Raw genomic sequence first — 22,385 nt, 5'->3', positions numbered from 1 at the left:
CATAAAGTGCTGTTCTATATAATCCTGTTTAAAGCTTTGCATAAAGTGCTGTTCCATATTATTCTGTTTAATGCATTGCATAAAGTGCTGTTCCATATTATCCTGTTTAATGCATTGCATAAAGTGCTGTTCCATATTATCCTGTTTAATGCATTGTATAAAGTGCTGTTCCATATTGTCCTGTTTAATGCATTGCATAAAGTGCTGTTCCATATTATCCTGTTTAATGCATTGCATAAAGTGCTGTTCCATATTATCATGTTTAATGCATTGCATCAATTGCTGTTCTATATAATCCTGTTTAAAGCTTTGCATAAAGTGCTGTTCCATATTATCCTGTTTAATGCATTGCATAAAGTGCTGTTCCATATTATCCTGTTTAATGCATTGCATAAAGTGCTGTTCCATATTATCCTGTTTAATGCATTGCATAAAGTGCTGTTCCATATTATCCTGTTTAATGCATTGCATAAAGTGCTGTTCCATATTATCCTGTTTAATGCATTGCATAAAGTGCTGTTCCGTATTATCCTGTTTAATGCATTGCATAAAGTGCTGTTCCGTAGTATCCTGTTTAATGCATTGCATAAAGTGCTGTTCCGTATTATCCTGTTAACAGGCTAATCATGTGAGACCCCTCTCAGGTTTTAATGCATTGCATAAAGTGCTGTTCCATATTATCCTGTTAACAGGCTAATCATGTAAGACCCCTTTCAGGTTTTAATGCATTGCATAAAGTGCTGTTCCATATTATCCTGTTAACAGGCTAATCATGTGAGACCCCTTTCATGGTTTAATGCATTGCATAAAGTGCTGTTCCATATTATCCTGTTAACAGGCTAATCATGTGAGACCCCTTTTAGGGTTTAATGCATTGCATAAAGTGCTGTTCCATATTATCCTGTTTACAGGCTAATTATGCGAGACCCCTTTTAGGGTTTAATGCATTGCATAAAGTGCTGTTCCATATTATCCTGTTAACAGGCTAATCACGTAAGACCCCTTTCAGGGTTTAATGCATTGCAAAAAGTGCTTTTCCATATTATTGTGTTTAATGCATTGCATAAAGTGATGTTCCATATTATTGTGTTTAATGCATTGCATAAAGTGCTGTTCCATATTATCCTGTTAACAGGCTAATCATGTGAGACCCCTTTTAGGGTTTAATGCATTGCATAAAGTGCTGTTCCATATTATCCTGTTAACAGGCTAATCATGCGAGACCTCTTCAGGGTTTAATGCATTGCATAAAGTGCTGTTCCATATTATCCTGTTAACAGGCTTATCATGTGAGACCCCTTTCAGGGTTTAATGCATTGCATAAAGTGTTGTTCCATATTATCCTGTTAACAGGCTAATCATGTGAGACCCCTTTCAGGGTTTAATGCATTGCATAAAGTGCTGTTTCATATTATCCTGTTAACAGGCTAATCATGTGAGACCCCTTTCAGGGTTTAATGCATTGCATAAAGTGCTGTTCCATATTATCCTGTTAACAGGCTAATCATGTGAGACCCCTTTCAGGGTTTAATGCATTGCATATAGTGCTGTTCCATATTATCCTGTTAACAGGCTAATCATGTGAGACCCCTTTCAGGGTTTAATGCATTGCATAAAGTGCTGTTCCATATTATCCTGTTAACAGGCTAATCATGTGAGACCCCTTTCAGGGTTTAATGCATTGCATAAAGTGCTGTTCCATATTTTTATGTTAACAGGCTAATCATGTAAGACCCCTTTCAGGGTTTAATGCATTGCATAAAGTGCTGTTCCATATTATCGTGTTTACTGCATTGCATAAAGTGCTGTTCCATATTATCCTGTAAACAGGCTAATCATGTGAGACCCCTTTCAGGGTTTAATTCATTGCATAAAGTGCTGTTCCATATTATCCTGGTAACAGGCTAATCATGTAAGACCCTTTTCAGGGTTTAATGCATTGCATAAAGTGTTGTTCCATATTATCCTGTTAACAGGCTAATCATGTGAGATCCCTTTCAGGTTTTAATGCATTGCATAAAGTGCTGTTCCATATTATCCTGTTTAATGCATTGCATAAAGTGCTGTTCCATATTATCCTGTTTAATGCATTGCATAAAGTGCTGTTCCGTATTATCCTGTTTAATGCATTGCATAAAGTGCTGTTCCATATTATCCTGTTAACAGGCTAATCATGTGAGACCCCTTTCAGGGTTTAATGCACTGCATAAAGTGCTGTTCCATATAATCCTGTTAACAGGCTAATCATGTAAGATCCCTTTCAGGTTTTAATGAATTGCATAAAGTGCTGTTCCATATTATCCTGTTAACAGGCTAAACATGTGAGACCCCTTTCATGGTTTAATGCATTGCATAAAGTGCTGTTCCATATTATCCTGTTAACAGGCTAATCATGTGAGACCCCTTTAAGGGTTTAATGCATTGCATAAAGTGCTGTTCCATATTATCCTGTTTACAGGCTAATCATGCGAGACCCCTTTTAGGGTTTAATGCATTGCATAAAGTGCTGTTCCATATTATCCTGTTAACAGGCTAATCATGTAAGACCCCTTTCAGGGTTTAATGCATTGCATAAAGTGCTGTTCCATATTATTGTGTTTAATGCATTGCATAAAGTGATGTTCCATATTATCCTGTTAACAGGCTAATCATGTTAGACCCCTTTCAGGGTTTAATGCATTGCATAAAGTGCTGTTCCATATTATCCTGTTAACAGGCTAATCATGCTAGACCCCTTCAGGGTTTAATGCATTGCATAAAGTGCTGTTCCATATTATATTGTTAACAGGCTAATCATGTAGACCCCTTTCAGGGTTTAATGCATTGCATAAAGTGTCATTCCATATTATCCTGTTAACAGGCTAATCATGTGAGACCCCTTTCAGGGTTTAATGCATTGCATAAAGTGCTGTTCCATATTATCCTGTTAACAGGCTTATCATGTAAGACCCCTTTCAGGGTTTAATGCATTGCATAAAGTGCTGTTCCATATTATCCTGTTTTATGCATTGCATAAAGTTCTGTTCCATATTATCCTGTAAACAGGCTAATCATGTGAGACCCCTTTCAGGGTTTAATGCATTGCATAAAGTGCTGTTCCATATAATATTATCCTGTTAACAGGCTAATCATGTGAGACCCCTTTCAGGGTTTAATGCATTGCATAAAGTGCTGTTCCAAATTATCCTGGTAACAGGCTAATCATGTAAGACCCTTTTCAGGGTTTAATGCATTGCATAAAGTGCTGTTCCATATTATCCTGTTAACAGGCTAATCATGTAAGACCCCTTTCAGGGTTTAATGCATTGCATAAAGTGCTGTTCCATATTATCCTGTTAACAGGCTTATCATGTGAGACCCCTTTCAGGGTTTAATGAATTGCATAAAGTGCTGTTCCATATTATCCTGTTTACAGGCTAATCATGTAAGACCCCTTTCAGGGTTTAATGCATTGCATAAAGTGCTGTTCCATATTATCCTGTTAAAAGGCTAATCATGCTAGACCCCTTCAGGGTTTAATGCATTGCATAAAGTGCTGTTCCATATTATCCTGTTAACGGGCTAATCATGTAGACCCCTTTCAGGGTTTAATGCATTGCATAAAGTGTCATTCCATATTATCCTGTTAACAGGCTAATCATGTGAGACCCCTTTCAGGGTTTAATGCATTGCATAAAGTGCTGTTCCATATTATCCTGTTTTATGCATTGCATAAAGTTCTGTTCCATATTATCCTGTAAACAGGCTAATCATGTGAGACCCCTTTCAGGGTTTAATGCATTGCATAAAGTGCTGTTCCAAATTATCCTGTTAACAGGCTAATCATGTGAGACCCCTTTCAGGGTTTAATGCATTGCATATAGTGCTGTTCCATATTATCCTGTTAACAGGCTAATCATGTGAGACCCCTTTCAGGGTTTAATGCATTGCATAAAGTGCTGTTCCATATTATCCTGTTAACAGGCTAATCATGTGAGACCCCTTTCAGGGTTTAATGCATTGCATAAAGTGCTGTTCCATATTATCATGTTAACAGGCTAATCATGTAAGACCCCTTTCAGGGTTTAATGCATTGCATAAAGTGCTGTTCCATATTATCGTGTTTACTGCATTGCATAAAGTGCTGTTCCATATTATCCTGTAAACAGGCTAATCATGTGAGACCCCTTTCAGGGTTTAATGCATTGCATAAAGTGCTGTTCCATATTATCCTGGTAACAGGCTAATCATGTAAGACCCTTTTCAGGGTTTAATGCATTGCATAAAGTGCTGTTCCATATTATCCTGTTAACAGGCTAATCATGTAAGACCCCTTTCAGGGTTTAATGCATTGCATAAAGTGCTGTTCCATATTATCCTGTTAACAGGCTTATCATGTGAGACCCCTTTCAGGGTTTAATGAATTGCATAAAGTGCTGTTCCATATTATCCTGTTTACAGGCTAATCATGTAAGACCCCTTTCAGGGTTTAATGCATTGCATAAAGTGCTGTTCCATATTATCCTGTTAACAGACTAATCATGTGAGACCCCTTTCAGGGTTTAATGCATTGCATAAAGTGTTGTTCCATATTATCCTGTTAACAGGCTAATCATGTGGGACCCCTTTCAGGGTTTAATGCATTGCATAAAGTGCTGTTCCATATTATCCTGTAAACAGGCTAATCATGTGAGACCCCTTTCAGGGTTTAATGCATTGCATAAAGTGCTGTTCCATATTATCCTGTTAACAGGCTAATCATGCTAGACCCCTTCAGGGTTTAATGCATTGCATAAAGTGCTGTTCCATATTATCCTGTTAACAGGCTAATCATGTAGACCCCTTTCAGGGTTTAATGCATTGCATAAAGTGTCATTCCATATTATCCTGTTAACAGGCTAATTATGTGAGACCCCTTTCAGGGTTTAATGCATTGCATAAATTGCTGTTCCATATTATCCTGTTAACAGGCTAATCATGTAAGACCCCTTTCAGGGTTTAATGCATTGCATAAAGTGCTGTTCCATATTATCCTGTTTTATGCATTGCATAAAGTTCTGTTCCATATTATCCTGTTAACAGGCTAATCATGTGAGACCCCTTTCAGGGTTTAATGCATTGCATATAGTGCTGTTCCATATTATCCTGTTAACAGGCTAATCATGTGAGACCCCTTTCAGGGTTTAATGTATTGCATAAAGTGCTGTTCCATATTATCCTGTTAACAGGCTAATCATGTGAGACCCCTTTCAGGGTTTAATGCATTGCATAAAGTGTTGTTCCATATTATCATGCTAACAGGCTAATCATGTAAGACCCCTTTCAGGGTTTAATGCATTGCATAAAGTGCTGTTCCATATTATCGTGTTTACTGCATTGCATAAAGTGCTGTTCCATATTATCCTGTAAACAGGCTAATCATGTGAGACCCCTTTCAGGGTTTAATGCATTGCATAAAGTGCTGTTCCATATTATCCTGGTAACAGGCTAATCATGTAAGACCCTTTTCAGGGTTTAATGCATTGCATAAAGTGCTGTTCCATATTATCCTGTTAACAGGCTAATCATGTAAGACCCCTTTCTGGGTTTAATGCATTGCATAAAGTGCTGTTCCATATTATCCTGTTAACAGGCTAATCATGTGAGACCCCTTTCAGGGTTTAATGAATTGCATAAAGTGCTGTTCCATATTATCCTGTTAACAGGCTAATCATGTAAGACCCCTTTCAGGGTTTAATGCATTGCATAAAGTGCTGTTCCATATTATCCTGTTAACAGACTAATCATGTGAGACCCCTTTCAGGGTTTAATGCATTGCATAAAGTGCTGTTCCATATTATCCTGTTAACAGGCTAATCATGTGGGACCCCTTTCAGGGTTTAATGCATTGCATAAAGTGCTGTTCCATATTATCCTGTTAACAGGCTTATCATGTGAGACCCCTTTCATGGTTTAATGCATTGCATAAAGTGCTGTTCCATATTATCCTGTTAACAGGCTAATCATGTGAGACCCCTTTCAGGGTTTAATGCATTGCATAAAGTGCTGTTCCATATTATCCTGTTAACAGGCTAATCATGTAAGACCCTTTTCAGGGTTTAATGCATTGCATAAAGTGCTGTTCCATATTATCCTGTTAACAGGCTAATCATGTAAGACCCCTTTCTGGGTTTAATGCATTGCATAAAGTGCTGTTCCATATTATCCTGTTAACAGGCTAATCATGTGAGACCCCTTTCAGGGTTTAATGAATTGCATAAAGTGCTGTTCCATATTATCCTGTTAACAGGCTAATCATGTAAGACCCCTTTCAGGGTTTAATGCATTGCATAAAGTGCTGTTCCATATTATCCTGTTAACAGACTAATCATGTGAGACCCCTTTCAGGGTTTAATGCATTGCATAAAGTGCTGTTCCATATTATCCTGTTAACAGGCTAATCATGTGAGACCCCTTTCAGGGTTTAATGCATTGCATAAAGTGCTGTTCCATATTATCCTGTTAACAGGCTAATCATGTAAGACCCCTTTCAGGGTTTAATGCATTGCATAAAGTGCTGTTCCATATTATCCTGTTAACAGGCTTATCATGTGAGACCCCTTTCAGGGTTTAATGAATTGCATAAAGTGCTGTTCCATATTATCCTGTTAACAGGCTAATCATGTAAGACCCCTTTCAGGGTTTAATGCATTGCATAAAGTGCTGTTCCATATTATCCTGTTAACAGACTAATCATGTGAGACCCCTTTCAGGGTTTAATGCATTGCATAAAGTGCTGTTCCATATTATCCTGTTAACAGGCTAATCATGTGGGACCCCTTTCAGGGTTTAATGCATTGCATAAAGTGCTGTTCCATATTATCCTGTTAACAGGCTTATCATGTGAGACCCCTTTCATGGTTTAATGCATTGCATAAAGTGCTGTTCCATATTATCCTGTTAACAGGCTAATCATGTGAGACCCCTTTCAGGGTTTAATGCATTGCATAAAGTGCTGTTCCATATTATCCTGTTAACAGGCTAATCATGTGAGACCCCTTTCATGGTTTAATGCATTGCATAAAGTGCTGTTCCATATTATTCTGTTAACAGGCTAATTATGTGAGACCCCTTTCAGGGTTTAATGCATTGCATAAAGTGCTGTTCCATATTATCCTATTAACAGGCTAATCATGTGAGACCCCTTTCATGGTTTAATGCATTGCATAAAGTGCTGTTCCATATTATCCTGTTAACAGGCTAATCATGTGAGACCCCTTTTAGGGTTTAATGCATTGCATAAAGTGCTGTTCCATATTATCCTGTTAACAGGCTTATCATGTGAGACCCCTTTTCAGCTTTAAAATATTTTTTGTTTAAATAAAGTCTCTTCTTAGCAAAAGTCCATTTAAGGCAGAAAGTGTTGTCGCTGATTTGCCAATAAACACTGCACAGGCTAATCTAGGAGAGCACTTTACACACATGCATTAACACACTGCACAGGCTAATCTAGGAGAGCACTTTACACACATGCATTAACACACTGCACAGGCTAATCTAGGAGAGCACTTTACACACATGCATTAACACACTGCACAGGCTTATCTTGGAGAGCACTTTTCACACATGCATTAAGTACGGTTTTCAGGACAGCACTTTACACACATGCATTAAGTACGGTTTTCAGGACAGCACTTTACACACATGCATTAACTACGGTTTTCAGGACAGCACTTTACACACATGCATTAACTACGGTTTTCAGGACAGCACTTTACACACACTCATTAAGTACGGTTTTCAGGACAGCACTTTACACACACTCATTAAGAACGATTTTCAGGACAGCACTTTACACACATGCATTAACTACGGTTTTCAGGACAGCACTTTACACACATGCATTAAGTACGGTTTTCAGGACAGCACTTTACACACATGCATTAAGTACGGTTTTTAGGACAGCACTTTACACACATGCATTAAGTACGGTTTTCAGGACAGCACTTTACACACACGCATTAAGTACGGTTTTCAGGACAGCACTTTACACACACGCATTAAGAACGGTTTTCAGGACAGCACTTTACACACACGCATTAAGTACGGTTTTCAGGACAGCAAAGTGCACTTTACACACATGCATTAACTACGGTTTTCAGGACAGCACTTTACACACACGCATTAAGAACGGTTTTCAGGACAGCACTTTACACACACGCATTAACTACGGTTTTCAGGACAGCACTTTACACACACGCATTAAGAACGGTTTTCAGGACAGCACTTTACACACACGCATTAAGTACGGTTTTCAGGACAGCACTTTACACACACGCATTAAGTACGGTTTTCAGGACAGCACTTTACACACATGCATTAAGTACGGTTTTCAGGACAGCACTTTACACACATGCATTAAGAATGGTTTTCAGGACAGCACTTTACACACATGCATTAAGTACGGTTTTCAGGACAGCATTTTACACACATGCATTAAGTACGGTTTTCAGGACAGCATTTTACACACATGCATTAAGTACGGTTTTCAGGACAGCATTTTACACACATGCATTAAGTACGGTTTTCAGGACAGCACTTTACACACATGCATTTAGTACGGTTTTCCCAGAGCTAAACTCAAATACATTGAAAGTTGATCAGCCACTTACTTGTCTTTGATCATAAAGAACCTCCTTCATAAGAGCAATCTTCCTAGCATGTGAGTTGTGGCGGAATGGACTAGACTTCTTCCCTTTTAAAAACATATTCAAGAACTCTGTAATATTGATAAATGAAACTTTCAGAAAGCATCAGATGCTAGCTTGAAATTACTGTTTGATCGCAGTAAAAGACAAAACATCAACACAGACTTAAGATAGCCATTCATTAAATTTTACTAAGTGAGATTTCAAGAGTTTATTCAAATTAAAATGTACCTTTCTTTGCTGATCCGGGTCGCACAAGGTGTGTAGTGACTGCATGCTTGGATCTATGGGCAGCCTTCCTATATGCCTGTACACACAGTCAGTCATCCAAATGTATTTCATTTTAGACAAGTAATATTATAAGATATTATTAGTGTCACTGTGATTGTTATTAATTTCTGAATAATTAAAGGTTTTGAAAATTTAATTTTAAATTTCATTTAAAACAAGGGCTGTTTGTAAAACATGCATTCCCCCCATATGGGCTCTCCGTTGTAGTGACAGTCATTGTGTGAATATGTTTTTTGTCACTGAGACCTTGACCTTTGACCTAGTGACCTGAAAATATATAGGGGTCATCTGCCAGTCATGATCAATGTACCTATGAAGTTTTATGATCGTAGCCATTAGCGTTCTTGAGTTATCATCCAGAAACCATTTTACTATTTCGGGTCATCGTGACCTTGACCTTTGACCAAGTGACCTGAAAATCAATAGGGGTCATCTGCGAGTCATGATCAATGTACCTATGAAGTTTTATGATCGTAGCCATTAGCGTTCTTGAGTTATCATCAGGAAACCATTTTACTATTTCAGGTCACCATGACCTTGACCTTTGATATAGTGACCTGAAAATCAATAGGGGTCAACTGCGAGTCATGATCAATCTACCTACTAAGTTTCATGATCCTAGGCTTAAGTATTCTTGAGTTATCATCCGGAAACCATTTTACTATTTCGGGTCACCGTGACCTTGACCTTTGACCTAGTGACCTGAAAATCAATAGGGGTCATCTGCGAGTCATGATCAATCTACCTATCAAGTTTCATGATCCTAGGCCTAAGCGTTCTTGAGTTATCATCCGGAAATCATTTTACTATTTTGGGTCACTGTGACCTTGACCTTTGACCTAGTGACCTGAAAATCAATAGGGGTCATCTGCAAGTCATGATCAATCTACCTATCAAGTTTCATGATCCTAGGCCTAAGCGTTCTTGAGTTATCATCTGGAAACCATTTTACTATTTCGGGTCACCATGACCTTGACCTTTGACCTAGTGACCTCAAAATCAATAGGGGTCATCTGCGAGTCATGATCAATGTACCTATTTAGTTTCATGATCCTAGGCCCAAGCGTTCTTGAGTTATCATCCGGAAACCACCTGGTGGACGGACCGACAGACAGCCATGAGCAAAGCAATATACCCCCTCTTCTTCGAAGGGGGGCATAAAAATGCTCTTATTACATTTCCCACAAATTACAGTTTTCTTATGTTATTAAGTTATTACCACTGAAATCAACTATTACTATTACTATGATTTATCATAATATTTATTTAGGCTTCAAAATTGTTACTCACAATTTCTTCAGGAGTGGCTTTATAAGCATCCAAGTCATTGACTGAATACTGAAATAAAAATTGACATTATTAATAAACAAATACTACTGATGTAGCAGCTTTATTTAATATGCAAGACCACAAATTTATAATAATATAACTCATTTCGCCATGATTTGCAGATCACTTTTCATCTGATCAAGATTTTAAGATTGGATTACGCAGACAAACTGGCATATCAATAAAGCACCAATTTAAGTCAGTTTGTGTCTATAAGGTAGCGGTCCAAAATATGGTGATACATTGTCATTGGTGTAATATGTCATCTCATCTTTGAGTATCTATGACTCTTGTCAGCATTATATTGCAAGTGTTATATTGACATTGCATGTAATGACATAATGAATAACAGGATGTCATCTTAAAACAAGAGCACCGAATAACGGGTGCCAACGCTCGGCTGCGGATGATGTTTTGAATATTTTTGTTTATTTTTTTAATTTAGAGGTCACATTGACCTTGACCTTTGACCTTGTGACCCAAAAATGGGTATGGCGTGTAGAACTCATCAAGGTGCATCTACATATGAAGTTTCAAAATTGTAGGTGGAAGCACTTTGATTTTAGAGCTTAAGGTTTTATCACGGCGGACGGCAGACGCCGGACGGCGAGCTAGCTATGACAATACCTCGGGTTTTCTCCGAAAACAGCCGAGCTAAAAATGATGCCCATATATGTAAGTTATTAATTTATTTGATTTTTACAATTTATTTCTTGTGTAATAATCAATTGCTTTGAAAAACTAGAGCTTTGTCACAGACGTGACGTATACCCCCACATGCCGCATTGACACATACTATTTTGCATGCTGTCTTCACAAAACAAGAGAATCAAATTTATGGTGATTTTTTAAGAATTATAATGCCATTAACATTTATGGCCATTTCGACCTTTGAACTCTTGAATTCTTTCACATGACATGCCGTCCAAATTTATGGCCATTTTTTTACTTTGAACTCCAAGTGTGACCTAGACATTGGAGTTATCGACATAATTCTTTCGCATGACACATCGTCCAATGATTGCGAACAAATGTACTAGGTATTTTTTAAATATCACAATAAATGACATAGTTATGGCCCGAACAAGATCATTTATGGCCATTTTTGACCTTTGAACTCACAGTGTGACCTTGACATTGCAGATATCGACGTAATTCTTTCGCGCAACACACCGTCCAATAATGGTGAACAAATGTGCCAAACGATTTTAAAATCTCACCATGAACAACATAGTAATGGCCCGGACAAGCTCATTTATGGCCATTTTTAACCTTTGAACTCAAAGTGTGACCTTGACCTTGGAGATATCGACGTAATTCTTTCGCGCGACACACCGTCCTATGATGGTGATCAAATGTGCCAAATGATTTTAAAATCTCACAATGAACAATATAGTTATTGCCCAGACAAGCTCATTTATGGCCATTTTTAATCTTTGAACTCAAAGTGTGACCTTCACCTTCAAGATATTGACGTAATTCTTTCGCGTGACACACTGTCCCATGATGGTTAACAAATTTGTCAAATGATTTTAAAATCTCACAATAAATGATAAAGTTATGGCCCGGACAAGCATTTGACCCTTGAACTCCAAGTGTGACCTTGACCTTGGAGATATCGACGTACTTTTTTCACGGGACACACCGCCCCATGATGGTGAACAAATGTTCCAAGTTATTTTAAAATCTAACGATAAATGACATAGTTATGGTCCGCACAAACTTTTGGTTTAAAACACACTAAGTGACCCCCGTGACATAGTTTTTGACCCGGCATGACCCATATTCAAACATGACCTTTACATCATCAAGATACAACTTGTGACCAAGTTTGGCGAAGATCGGATGAAATTTTGGGACAGACCGATCGACCGACAAAGTGACTCCTATATAGCCCCCATTACCAATGGTAATGGGGGTATAATAAAACTGGGGGCAAAAGACAATTAAGTTATTAGTTAAGTATACTGACATCCCAATCTTTCTTCCTTGACTTTCTCTTCTTTTGGGCTTGACTTCTACAACCTACTCTGATAAAAGACATCTGAAACAGCACAAATACAGCTGTACATTTCTACATATATATATATATATTTATATAATAATGTGCTTATACAGAATTTATAAAGTGGGGATTTTCTAATAGTTGTCTCCAAAATTCCATACAAAAATATACTGCATGTAAAAAGCAAGCAGCCATGATGTGTTGAACATCACATAGGTTTCCATTACAAAATAAGCAGTATTTAACTACATTTTTTCACTTTTGAAATATCATCTTTCATGTTTGTGTCCATTTTGTGTGTCATTTTTAATAAAGTGTGTGAGTTTTCTGATCTGTGTCTGTATTTAAAAATCCTGTGTCCAAATTATTGACTCTGTCCCTACAAGTACAACTACCCAGTACAACTTCCCAATTAAACAGCAATTTCTATGTCTTTTAGTAGTGGTATCAAATGAACATGCAGATAAACTTATTAATCACACGCCCACTACATAATGATAAGAAAGAAAGCAAGAGTCTGGATGCAGACAGTTGCATTGGTAAATCGTCAGCAGCGTAAACCTTTTGCCCAATAAAATTAAAATTTGAACTGTCTGGTTTCTGGTATCCTCGATTACCGTAAATTTGCGTCATAAACATTTAATGTCAATGTTAAATATCCCTATGTTGAGACAGTTAGGCATCATTAAATAAATAAAAGACATTTGTGGGCAACATTTGGCAAACTGTGCACATATTACTGAGCAGTTATGGAGGTTTCGGTAAATGACAAGTTCGGTAAATTGGATTTATATAGTAAATGCCGTGGAGGTTTCGGTAAATTGGTATAAATAGGGATTATCACACCTTTAGTCGATAAGCGTGTACATTAATTGAGTTGTTTGGCACTAATTAAATTATCTGATTAAAATGTACGGAGTTGATGTTATCAATTTAGAGATGTTTGCAAAGTGTTAATATTAAATATCCAGGCTTGCAACCTATTAATATTCTAATCAAGGGAGGTAATTAATATATTAAAAGTTTATCTTTAGGTCATGATTTTTTTGTTTTTAATATATGTTTTATACAATTAGTTGGAAAAACCTTAATTTAAGTGTATCAGATAAAAATAATAATAATTTTATCCAATATATATATTTTTTTTTAAATGAAATGAAAGATTCAAATATGTCCTATATATATTGTATCCATGTTTTAAATGTGTCTTTTAATAATATATGGTAAACAAGGGACAAAATTGTCACAAAACCAGGTTTTCATTGTGAAAAAAAAATCTGATAAAGGGAGAAAACTCAAACTGAACTTTTGAAATGAACAAAAAAAATTAACCCCCTTTGTAAGTTTTTTTTTTTTAAATCTATTTTTAGTCGTGGCGACCTTGACATTGGAGATATTGACGTGATTCTTTCGTGGGACACACCGTCCCATGATGGTGAACAAATGTGCCAAATGATTTTAAAATCTCACAATGAATGACATAGTTATGGCCAGGACAAGCTCATTTATGGCCATTTTTGACCTTTGAACTCAAAGTGTGACCTTGACCTTGGAGATATCGACGTAATTTTTTCGCGCGACACACCGTCCAATGATGGTGAACAAATGTGCCAAATGATTTTAAAATCTGACTATGAACGACATAGTTATGGCTCGGACAAGCTCATTTATGGCCATTTTTGACCTTTGAACTCAAAGTGTGACCTTGACCTTGGAGATATCGACGTAATTATTTCGCGCGACACACCGTCCAATGATGGTGAACAAATGTGCCAAATGATTTTAAAATCTGACAATGAACGACATAGTTATGGCCCGGACAAGCTTATTCCGCCAGCCCGCCAGCCAGCCCGCCAGCCAGCCAGCCCGCCCGCATTCGCCAATCTAATAACCAGTTTTTTCCTTCGGAAAACCTGGTTAATAAAACAGATTACAAAGTTTATCAGTATTTTTTTATTCAACGGATTTGTTCAGGCAAAAAATGAAATCAGTTATTTTGGCCGTAAATCCCATTGTTCCAATACAGTAGCCAGGTGCCTGTGTATTAAGCTGATAAGATAGGGATCACCACAGCAGGTTGCTAATACACAGTGTATTCATTCGGGTCTGCTGGCGTTATGTTAGATGTCATTTTTATCAGTTTTATCAGTTTTTAATTATGTGTAATTTATTTTGCATCTCTATGCTTCACTCAGCGTTCAATGGCACGCGCACTTAACAAAATTATAAAACATAACGTGTATCATTATATTTCTTTTTATAAATTATGTACACGTATTATATGTTATACATTGTTTTTTTCTTGTGTTTTTCTCAACCAGAAAGAAATAATAAAACATTGTTATATATAAAGCGCACTTGGAATTTGATCTTTAATTTAAAGCAATCCACAATTTTTGTAGCGTTTTTGCGCTCCGCCCCTGATGGTGTATTGTAATATGTAATATGAAATTCAACATTTGGCTCTTACAAGAGGTGGCCTCCATGTGGTAAGAGCTGGGCAACATATTCATTATGTTGGCAAACTATCTCATGTATATATATTGAGAAATTGAGTGCTTTTCGGTGGTCTACAATACTATTGCGCTTTATATTTAAACTGAAATCGTTTTTAATAAATAATGTCTACAATATTTTACAAGAACCTTTTTTTAATAGCATTAAACTAACTATTATGTTATTTAAATAAAAGCACCAATTATTTAAAAAAAATAGCATTGAGTTATTTAAATCGTTAATTTACTTTCAATAGAGTTACATTTTAAATTCAATCAGGAATCTATATTTTTTTTTTTTGGTACCTACAATTTCCTAAAATAATTTGTTTTAAAAAGTTCAGAGGTAGCTCATCCATGCCCCTTAATTCTTTACCGTAGGCATACATGTAGCATTAATTACTCAACTCAAAATTAATCCACAGTTTGCAAATATATGCCCCTGATGTTATTGTAAGCCAATAATAGGTGTCATTAACTCCTCATTGTAGGTATACCACCTCTATAACAAGAGCACCGCCTTGCAGGTGCAGACCGCTCATCTATTTTCTTTTCAAAGGTGAAGGGACTCCCATTTTCAATCACAAAGGAGGGAGGGGTGGAGTGAAGAGGGGTGTATAGTGTGGGGGTGTGGACATTTATTACATTATTTTCCAAAAATGCGAAAAAAAAAATGCAAAAAAAAAAACATGGGGGTGGGGGGGGGGGGGATTCTTGGGTGCAATGGTTGGACAGTATTTCAAACATAAAATAATAAAAATAAATATTTGTGTTTTTTAAACCGTTTAAAAAAAAATGAAATTTGGGGGGGGGGGGTATAGTGTGAGGGTGTGGTGGTCATTTGTGAGATGATCTTAAAAAAAAAAAAAAAAAAAAAAAAAATTAGGGGGGGGGGATTCGGGTGGGGGGAGGGGGGGTTGGAATTCTTGGGTGCGAAGGATGACGGTATTTCATAAAATAATAAAAAAATATTTGTGCTTTTTAACCGTTTCAAAAAAAAAAAAATTTGGGGGGGGGGGGTGGGGTGGGGGGGGGGGGGGGGGGTATACTGTGAGGGTGTGGTGGTCATTTGTGAGATGATCTTACAAAAAAAAAAAAAAAAAAAAAATTAGGAGGGGGGGATTCGGGTGGGGGGAGGGGGGGTTGGAATTCTTGGGTGCGAAGGATGACGGTATTTCATAAATAATAAAAAAAAATATTTGTGCTTTTTAACCGTTTCAAAAAAAATAATTTGGGGGGGGGTGGGGGGGGGGGGGTGGGGGGGGTATAGTGTGAGGGTGTGGTGGTCATTTGTGAGATGATCTTACAAAAAAAAAAAAAAAAAAAAAAAAAATAGGAGGGGGATTCGGGGGGGGGAGGGAGGGGGGGGGGGGAGGGCATGGGGGATGGTTTGGGTGAAGTCTATTACGGTATGTCAGGTAAGAGTAGTTTTGTCAAAGTATCAATCAAATCTAATCATAAATAAAGAAGTTATGGCAATTTTAGCAAAATTTAATAATTTGACCTTGAGAGTCAAGGTCATTCAAAGGTCAAGGTAAAATTCAACTTGCCAGGTACAGTAACCTCATGATAGCATGAAAGTATTTGAAGTTTGAAAGCAATAGCCTTGATAGTTAAGAAGTAAAGTGGATCAAAACACAAAATTTAACCATATATTCAAAGTTACTAAGTCAAAAAAGGGCCATAATTCCGTAAAAATGACAACCAGAGTTATGAAACTTGTCCTTTTACTGTACCCTTATGATAGTTTGCGAGTGTTCCAAGTATGAAAGCAATATCTATGATACTTTAGGGGAAAAGTTGACCAAAACACAAAACTTAACCAAATTTTCAATATTCTAAGTATAAAGGGCCCATAATTCCGTCCAAATGCCAGTCAGAGTTACATAACTTTGCCTGCACAGTCCCCTTATGATCGTTAATAAGTGTTGCAAGTATGAAAGCAATAGCTTTGATACTGTAGGAATAAAGTGGACCTAAACACAAAACTTAACCAACTTTTCAATTTTTTAAGTATGAAAGGGCCCATAATTCTGTCAAAATGCCAGTCAGAGTTACATTACTTTGCCTGCACAGTCCCCTTATGATAGTTAGTAAGTGTTGCAAGTATGAAAGCAATTGCTTTGATACTTACGGAATAAAATGGACCTAAACACAAAACTTAACCAAAATTTTCAATTTTTTAAGTATAAAAAGGGCACATAATTCTGTAAAAATGCACGCCATAGTTATCTAACTTTGCCTGCCCAGTCCCCTCATGATAATAAGTAAGTGTACCAAGTTTAAATGCAATAGCATTGATACTTTCTGAGAAAAGTGGACCTAAACGCAAAACTTAACCGGACGCCGACGCCAAGGTGATGACAATTGCTCATAATTTTTTTTCAAAAAATAGATGAGCTAAAAACCAATTTACCGAAATCACCACGGCATTTACTATATAAATCCAATTTACCGAACTTGTCATTTACCGAAACCACCAGCACCCTTATTCAGTTATTGATGAAAATTGAATAAACTTGTTCAAGCATGTTTATTTTCATAGCAAATGTCGCACGGTACTGGTTATGCATCATTCAAAACAAAACATGCTGGCAATATTTATCAAATAGAATTCTGGACAAAAACGTAGCTATTTCGCTCAATACCTTAATTGTACGATATTTTATTTTTTATTTGAGTTAAAACTTCACTTATACCGCCATTTGTAAATAAAAGGAATACTCGATGCCGATTGGTCAATCAAGAAAAACTGAACCCAATAGTCAGTATATCTTGGGGTTAATATCAACTTACAACTTAAGAGCACTCCACCGCCCGTCCACCAATGGTTGCGAAAAGTTAGTTACTGGAGTTAATTCATCGATTAAGACGGCGACAAAGGGAGCAACGATATGAACATGGAACGGAAGAACACTCGATACGTTTGAAAAGGTCCATGAACTGATGCACCAACAGAAGAGCTACCGCTGGGACATCATCGAACCGACATTAGTTGGCCAGGCTTCGGAGAAACATCAACAGATGAAGGGCACAATATATGGGTTACAGATGGGTTTACCTATAAGGATCCTTTTTATTGCCACGTGATTGCTTCCATCGATAGGAAAGAGGTAGCCAACAGCGTCATCAGCTGCGCTCCAGATTCCAGCAGACTCATTTCCCTCCGTATCTCAAAATGAAGAAAGAGAGAAACAACAAATGGAGAAACAGTTGAATCCAGCTCAAAATTTAACACCAAAAAACTTTTCAGCCTAATCAAGGGCGCCAAACAAGATGCATGTGGTATTTCAACATTATACGATAAATTTTGAGGTACAACAAAATCTTCAAATAAAGACAAAGCCAATATCCTGAACCAGCAATTTCAGTCAGTCTTTAACCCTCTAACTCTCAATCTTGCTTTTCAGCCCTAGAGAATTCTAATACTCATTCATCTTCAAGAAGCAGACACCCAATCATGCCAGAAATTACTATCTCGGTCAACGGTGTTCTGAAGCTCCTTTCCAACCACAAACCACACAAAGCTGCAGGTCTAGACAATATCAGGCCACTAGTCCTTCAAAGTCTTCGTCAACAAATCTCACCTATACTAACTATTCTCTTTCAGAAATCTCTTGTCACAGGTATTTTAACAAAGATTTGTACCACTGCAAATGTCGTACCACTGTTAAAAAAAACGAAATAAAGAAGATCCAGACAACTATAGACCCATCTCATTAACCTGTATTCTTTGTAAAGTTTTAGAGCATATTGTAGCTTCCAACCTCACAGCACATTTTAACAAACATAACATTTTGTATGATCTTCAACATGGTTTCAGGGAATGACGATCCTGCGAAACTCAACTTATTCAACTTGTCGACGAACTGGCTCGCAATCTCGTTAATGGTCAGCAAACAGATCTTATATTTCTAGACTTCAGCAAAGCTTTTCATAAAGTCAGCCACCTTAAATTACTCTTAAATTACAGCAACATGGAGTTAACAAGTCGACAGTAACCTGGATCAAGTCTTTTCTCATTGGTAGAACGCAAACAGATGTACTGGAGGGAGAATGCTCATCAGAAGTCCCTGTAACATCGGGCGTGCCACAAGGCTCAGTTCTTGGTCCCTTACTCTTTCTTTTATACATTAATGACCTTCTTAACTCTATCTCTTCTAAAGTCCGCTTGTTTGCAGATGACACTGCTGTATAATTGGCTATTAACAACTTGCAAGACTGCGCCTCTCTTCAAAATGATTTAGACAAATTAGAACATTGGGAAAACCTGTGGGACATGGAGTTCAACCCTAGTAAATGTGTCGTCCTTATTATCTCTAAGAAAAAACAAAAATTCATATTCAAGTACAGGCTATATAGACAAATCCTGGAAGTCGTAGACAGTGCTAAATATTTAGGTGTTTCTATTTCAGATGATCTTTCTTGGAACAAACATATTACCAACATTACAACAAATGCTAATAAATCTCTTGGTTTCATCCGCTGGAATATACAGACTAAAAATAAAAACATCATAGAAGTAGCCTATAATACCTTAGTTAGACCCAAGGTAGAATATACGTCCTCTGTCTGGAGCCCACATACCAAATATAATACTGACAAAATAGAAAAAGTACAGTGTAGAGCAGTCCGATGGGTGAAAAACAACTACTCATTTTACAGCAGTGTCACCGGTATGCAATCTGAACTTGACTGTCAGACTTTAAAGGACCGATGTGACCTCTTTTCGATTGACCATGTTTTACAAGGTTGTGCATGGCTTGGTAGCCATTCCGCCGATATCATATCTTGAGAGGCCTTTGAGGATGACTCGTCACATGCACCCACTCTCATTCAGACAAATCCATACATCAGCCAACTACTTCAAATACACATTTTTTCCTTAAATCGTAGTTCTTTGGAACAGCCTACCTGCCTCAATTGTACAGCAGTCAGACCTAGAAGGGTTTAAGCGTTGCCTTAGCCCCACTCTACTCCCTAGTCGTCCCTGAATGCACAAAACAGTGTTTTTAACAACTTTTAACCTATACATATGTTTCTTCTTGTTTAACACTATCACACTTTGATTATCACCTCACTTTCATGCTTTGAAGTCTCCCTTTCAATGCTTTTAAACCCCTTTTATCTTGCACTGACACGCGCACCTGCCAGTAATACCCGCGAGGGGAGTCCGGCAGTATTGACGGACGGACGGACGGACGGACGGACGGACGGACAGACAGACAGACAGACAGACAGACAGACAGACAGACAGACAGACAGACAGACAGACACAGACAGACAGACAGACAGACAGACAGACAGACAGACAGACAGACAGACAGACAGACATCAGTTGACTACAGAGGCGAGGGGATTTTACAGTTCTATGAAGATTTAGAGCGGATCATAGTCAAGGTCCCGAAGAAATACATCATAATTGCCCAAGGCGATCAGAACGACAAGGTTGGACCAAGACTGGTCAGGAACAGTATTCAGATTTAGCGTAGGAAAAACAAACCACAGATTTTTAGACTTCTTGAATTCCCCAAAAGCCACCAACACGCTGCAACCACAAACAGTCAAGATAAACAACCTGGCATGCTCCAAATGGACATGTACACAACCAGATCAATTTCATACAGGCGCAGAAAAGTTTTAAGGCCAGCATCAACATGACAAATAAAAGAACTTTTTCCTGGTGCAGACATCGGCAGTGACCCTGACTTAGTGTTCACCACCAGCAAGCTGATATCAAAAGCTAGCATCGCCAAGAAGCCTCGCATTAAATTTCATTAAGAAATGCCAAACAACAGGTTCAATCCCAGATATATGGAAGACAGCAACATTTTCAGCTATATTTAAGAAGAGAGACTGGTATAAAGCGACTTAATTACCTATAAGCGAGCAACTACCGCCCTGTGTCACTCACTTGTATATGCTGCAAGATGTTAGAGCACATCATTGTCAGCAATGTCATGGAACAACTGGACAGAAACAACATCCTTACCGACTGCCAACATGGTTTCAGATGGCGGCGGAGCTTCAAAACACAACTAACCTTGTAAGATGAACTACTGAAGTCCCTAGACAAAGGTAAACAACACGATCTAACCATCCTGGACTTCAGTAAGGCGTTTGACAAGGTCCCTCACAAGCGTTTGCAGACAATACTACACAACTATGGTATACGCGGCCAGACGTTGGAATGGATCCAAGCCTTCCTGACCGACAGAACGCAGCGAGTTGTGGTAGATGGTGCAACCACAGACCTTGTCCCAGTAGTCAGCGGAGTGCCTCAGGGGAGAGTGCTTGGACCGATCCTCTTCCTGGTATTCAACGATCTCCCCTTAGAGTTTCATCCAAGACAAGACTCTTTGCGGACGACTGCGTGGTCAATAGACATATTGACTCCGATAGTAACTGCGACCATCTTCAGGAAGACCTCCATCTGTTGTGGCAATGGGAGAAACTCTGGGGAATGTCCTTCAACCCTGAGAAGTGCAGCATCCTGCGAGTTCACAGAAAACGATCCCCAATACTGCACAACTACACCCTCAAAGGCCATATACGTGCCAGTGAAGAAACGTCAAAGTACCTCGGGTTGGAACTGACGAAAGACATGTCTTGGAAGCTTCACATCCATAACGTAACACGAACACGGAAAGGCAACAGCACGCTAGGATTCCTCTGCAGAAATCTAAGGACTGGCAACGAGAATGCAAAAAGTGTTGCTTACTTTTCCCTCGTTCGTCCACACCTGGAATACTGTAGCACGGTCTGGAACCCCTACCAGAAGGACCAGATTCACGTTCTGGAGATGGTCCAGAGAAGGACAGCCAGGTATGTGACGAACCGCTACCACAACACCAGCAGCGTCACATCTATGCTTGATCACCTGCAGTGGGAAACCCTGGAGTCACGCAGGACCAAGGCCCATCTGACGATGATCTACAAGATATCAAACGATCTCATGGACATCTCAGCAGCAAAATACCTTTTCCCAGACTCAATCAGGACCCGATCAAGCCATTCCATCAAGTTCCTGCCTATCTCCACATCAACATCTTATTACAGGCATAGCTTTTTCCGCGGAATAATACCGACATGGAACAGCTTACCAGCCGCTGTTGCCGAATCCCCTGACTTGGTATCCTTCAAGCAGGGATTAGAACCCTTAAATTTCTAATCAAGCCGTCAGCGCCAGCTACAAAGTAACCCCAAAACCCCTCATGGCTGTGCCGGTTGAGGTGCAATCCCCTCCGCGGCCACCGTGGCCGGAAAGGCATGAGGGAGAGGGATAGAACGTAGCTGGGGACGCATCTGTACTGACCTTCTGACTTTTAACTATCAAATTCTTCTCACTTTACTATTTTCCCATTCTTACTTTATCTTCTCACCACCCGTCGCATAATTGTCAAGTTTGACGGCAGCGACGTACGATGTAGATGTAGATTATCGCGATAGCAGGCTTTTTAAATCTCAGCTTTTTTTTCAAAGGTTGGGTGTCTTTTAAAAATTAATGTATCGTTTTCCTTTTTAAAAATGAAGCCCCTTTGAAAAAATGTTGTTTTTGTTTTATATTTCAACAAATATAATTAAGTTATATTTGCGTTT

The 22,385-nt window shown here is 38.3% G+C and overlaps 1 protein-coding gene across 1 annotated transcript in view; it reads right to left on the bottom strand.

The window, feature by feature from the left end:
* Positions 1 to 21,657, bottom strand: part of LOC127862279 (spindle and centriole-associated protein 1-like) — a 49,444-nt gene extending 27,787 nt beyond the window's left edge. The window contains exons 1-5 of the mRNA XM_052401344.1: positions 21,508 to 21,657; positions 12,259 to 12,330; positions 10,248 to 10,295; positions 8,898 to 8,973; positions 8,631 to 8,713 (exon numbers count right to left, since the gene is read on the bottom strand). Coding sequence (XP_052257304.1) covers positions 8,631 to 8,713; positions 8,898 to 8,973; positions 10,248 to 10,295; positions 12,259 to 12,330 — 279 coding nt within the window. The 5' untranslated portion in view covers positions 21,508 to 21,657. The remainder of the gene's footprint in view (positions 1 to 8,630; positions 8,714 to 8,897; positions 8,974 to 10,247; positions 10,296 to 12,258; positions 12,331 to 21,507) is intronic.
* Positions 21,658 to 22,385: the final 728 nt, after the last annotated feature.

The sequence above is a fragment of the Dreissena polymorpha genome, chromosome 16 (genome assembly GCF_020536995.1).
Source record: "Dreissena polymorpha isolate Duluth1 chromosome 16, UMN_Dpol_1.0, whole genome shotgun sequence".
Classification (NCBI taxonomy): domain Eukaryota; kingdom Metazoa; phylum Mollusca; class Bivalvia; order Myida; family Dreissenidae; genus Dreissena; species Dreissena polymorpha.
The sequence above is the reverse complement of the archived record's forward strand: the minus strand, read 5'-3'. Positions and strand labels throughout refer to the sequence as shown.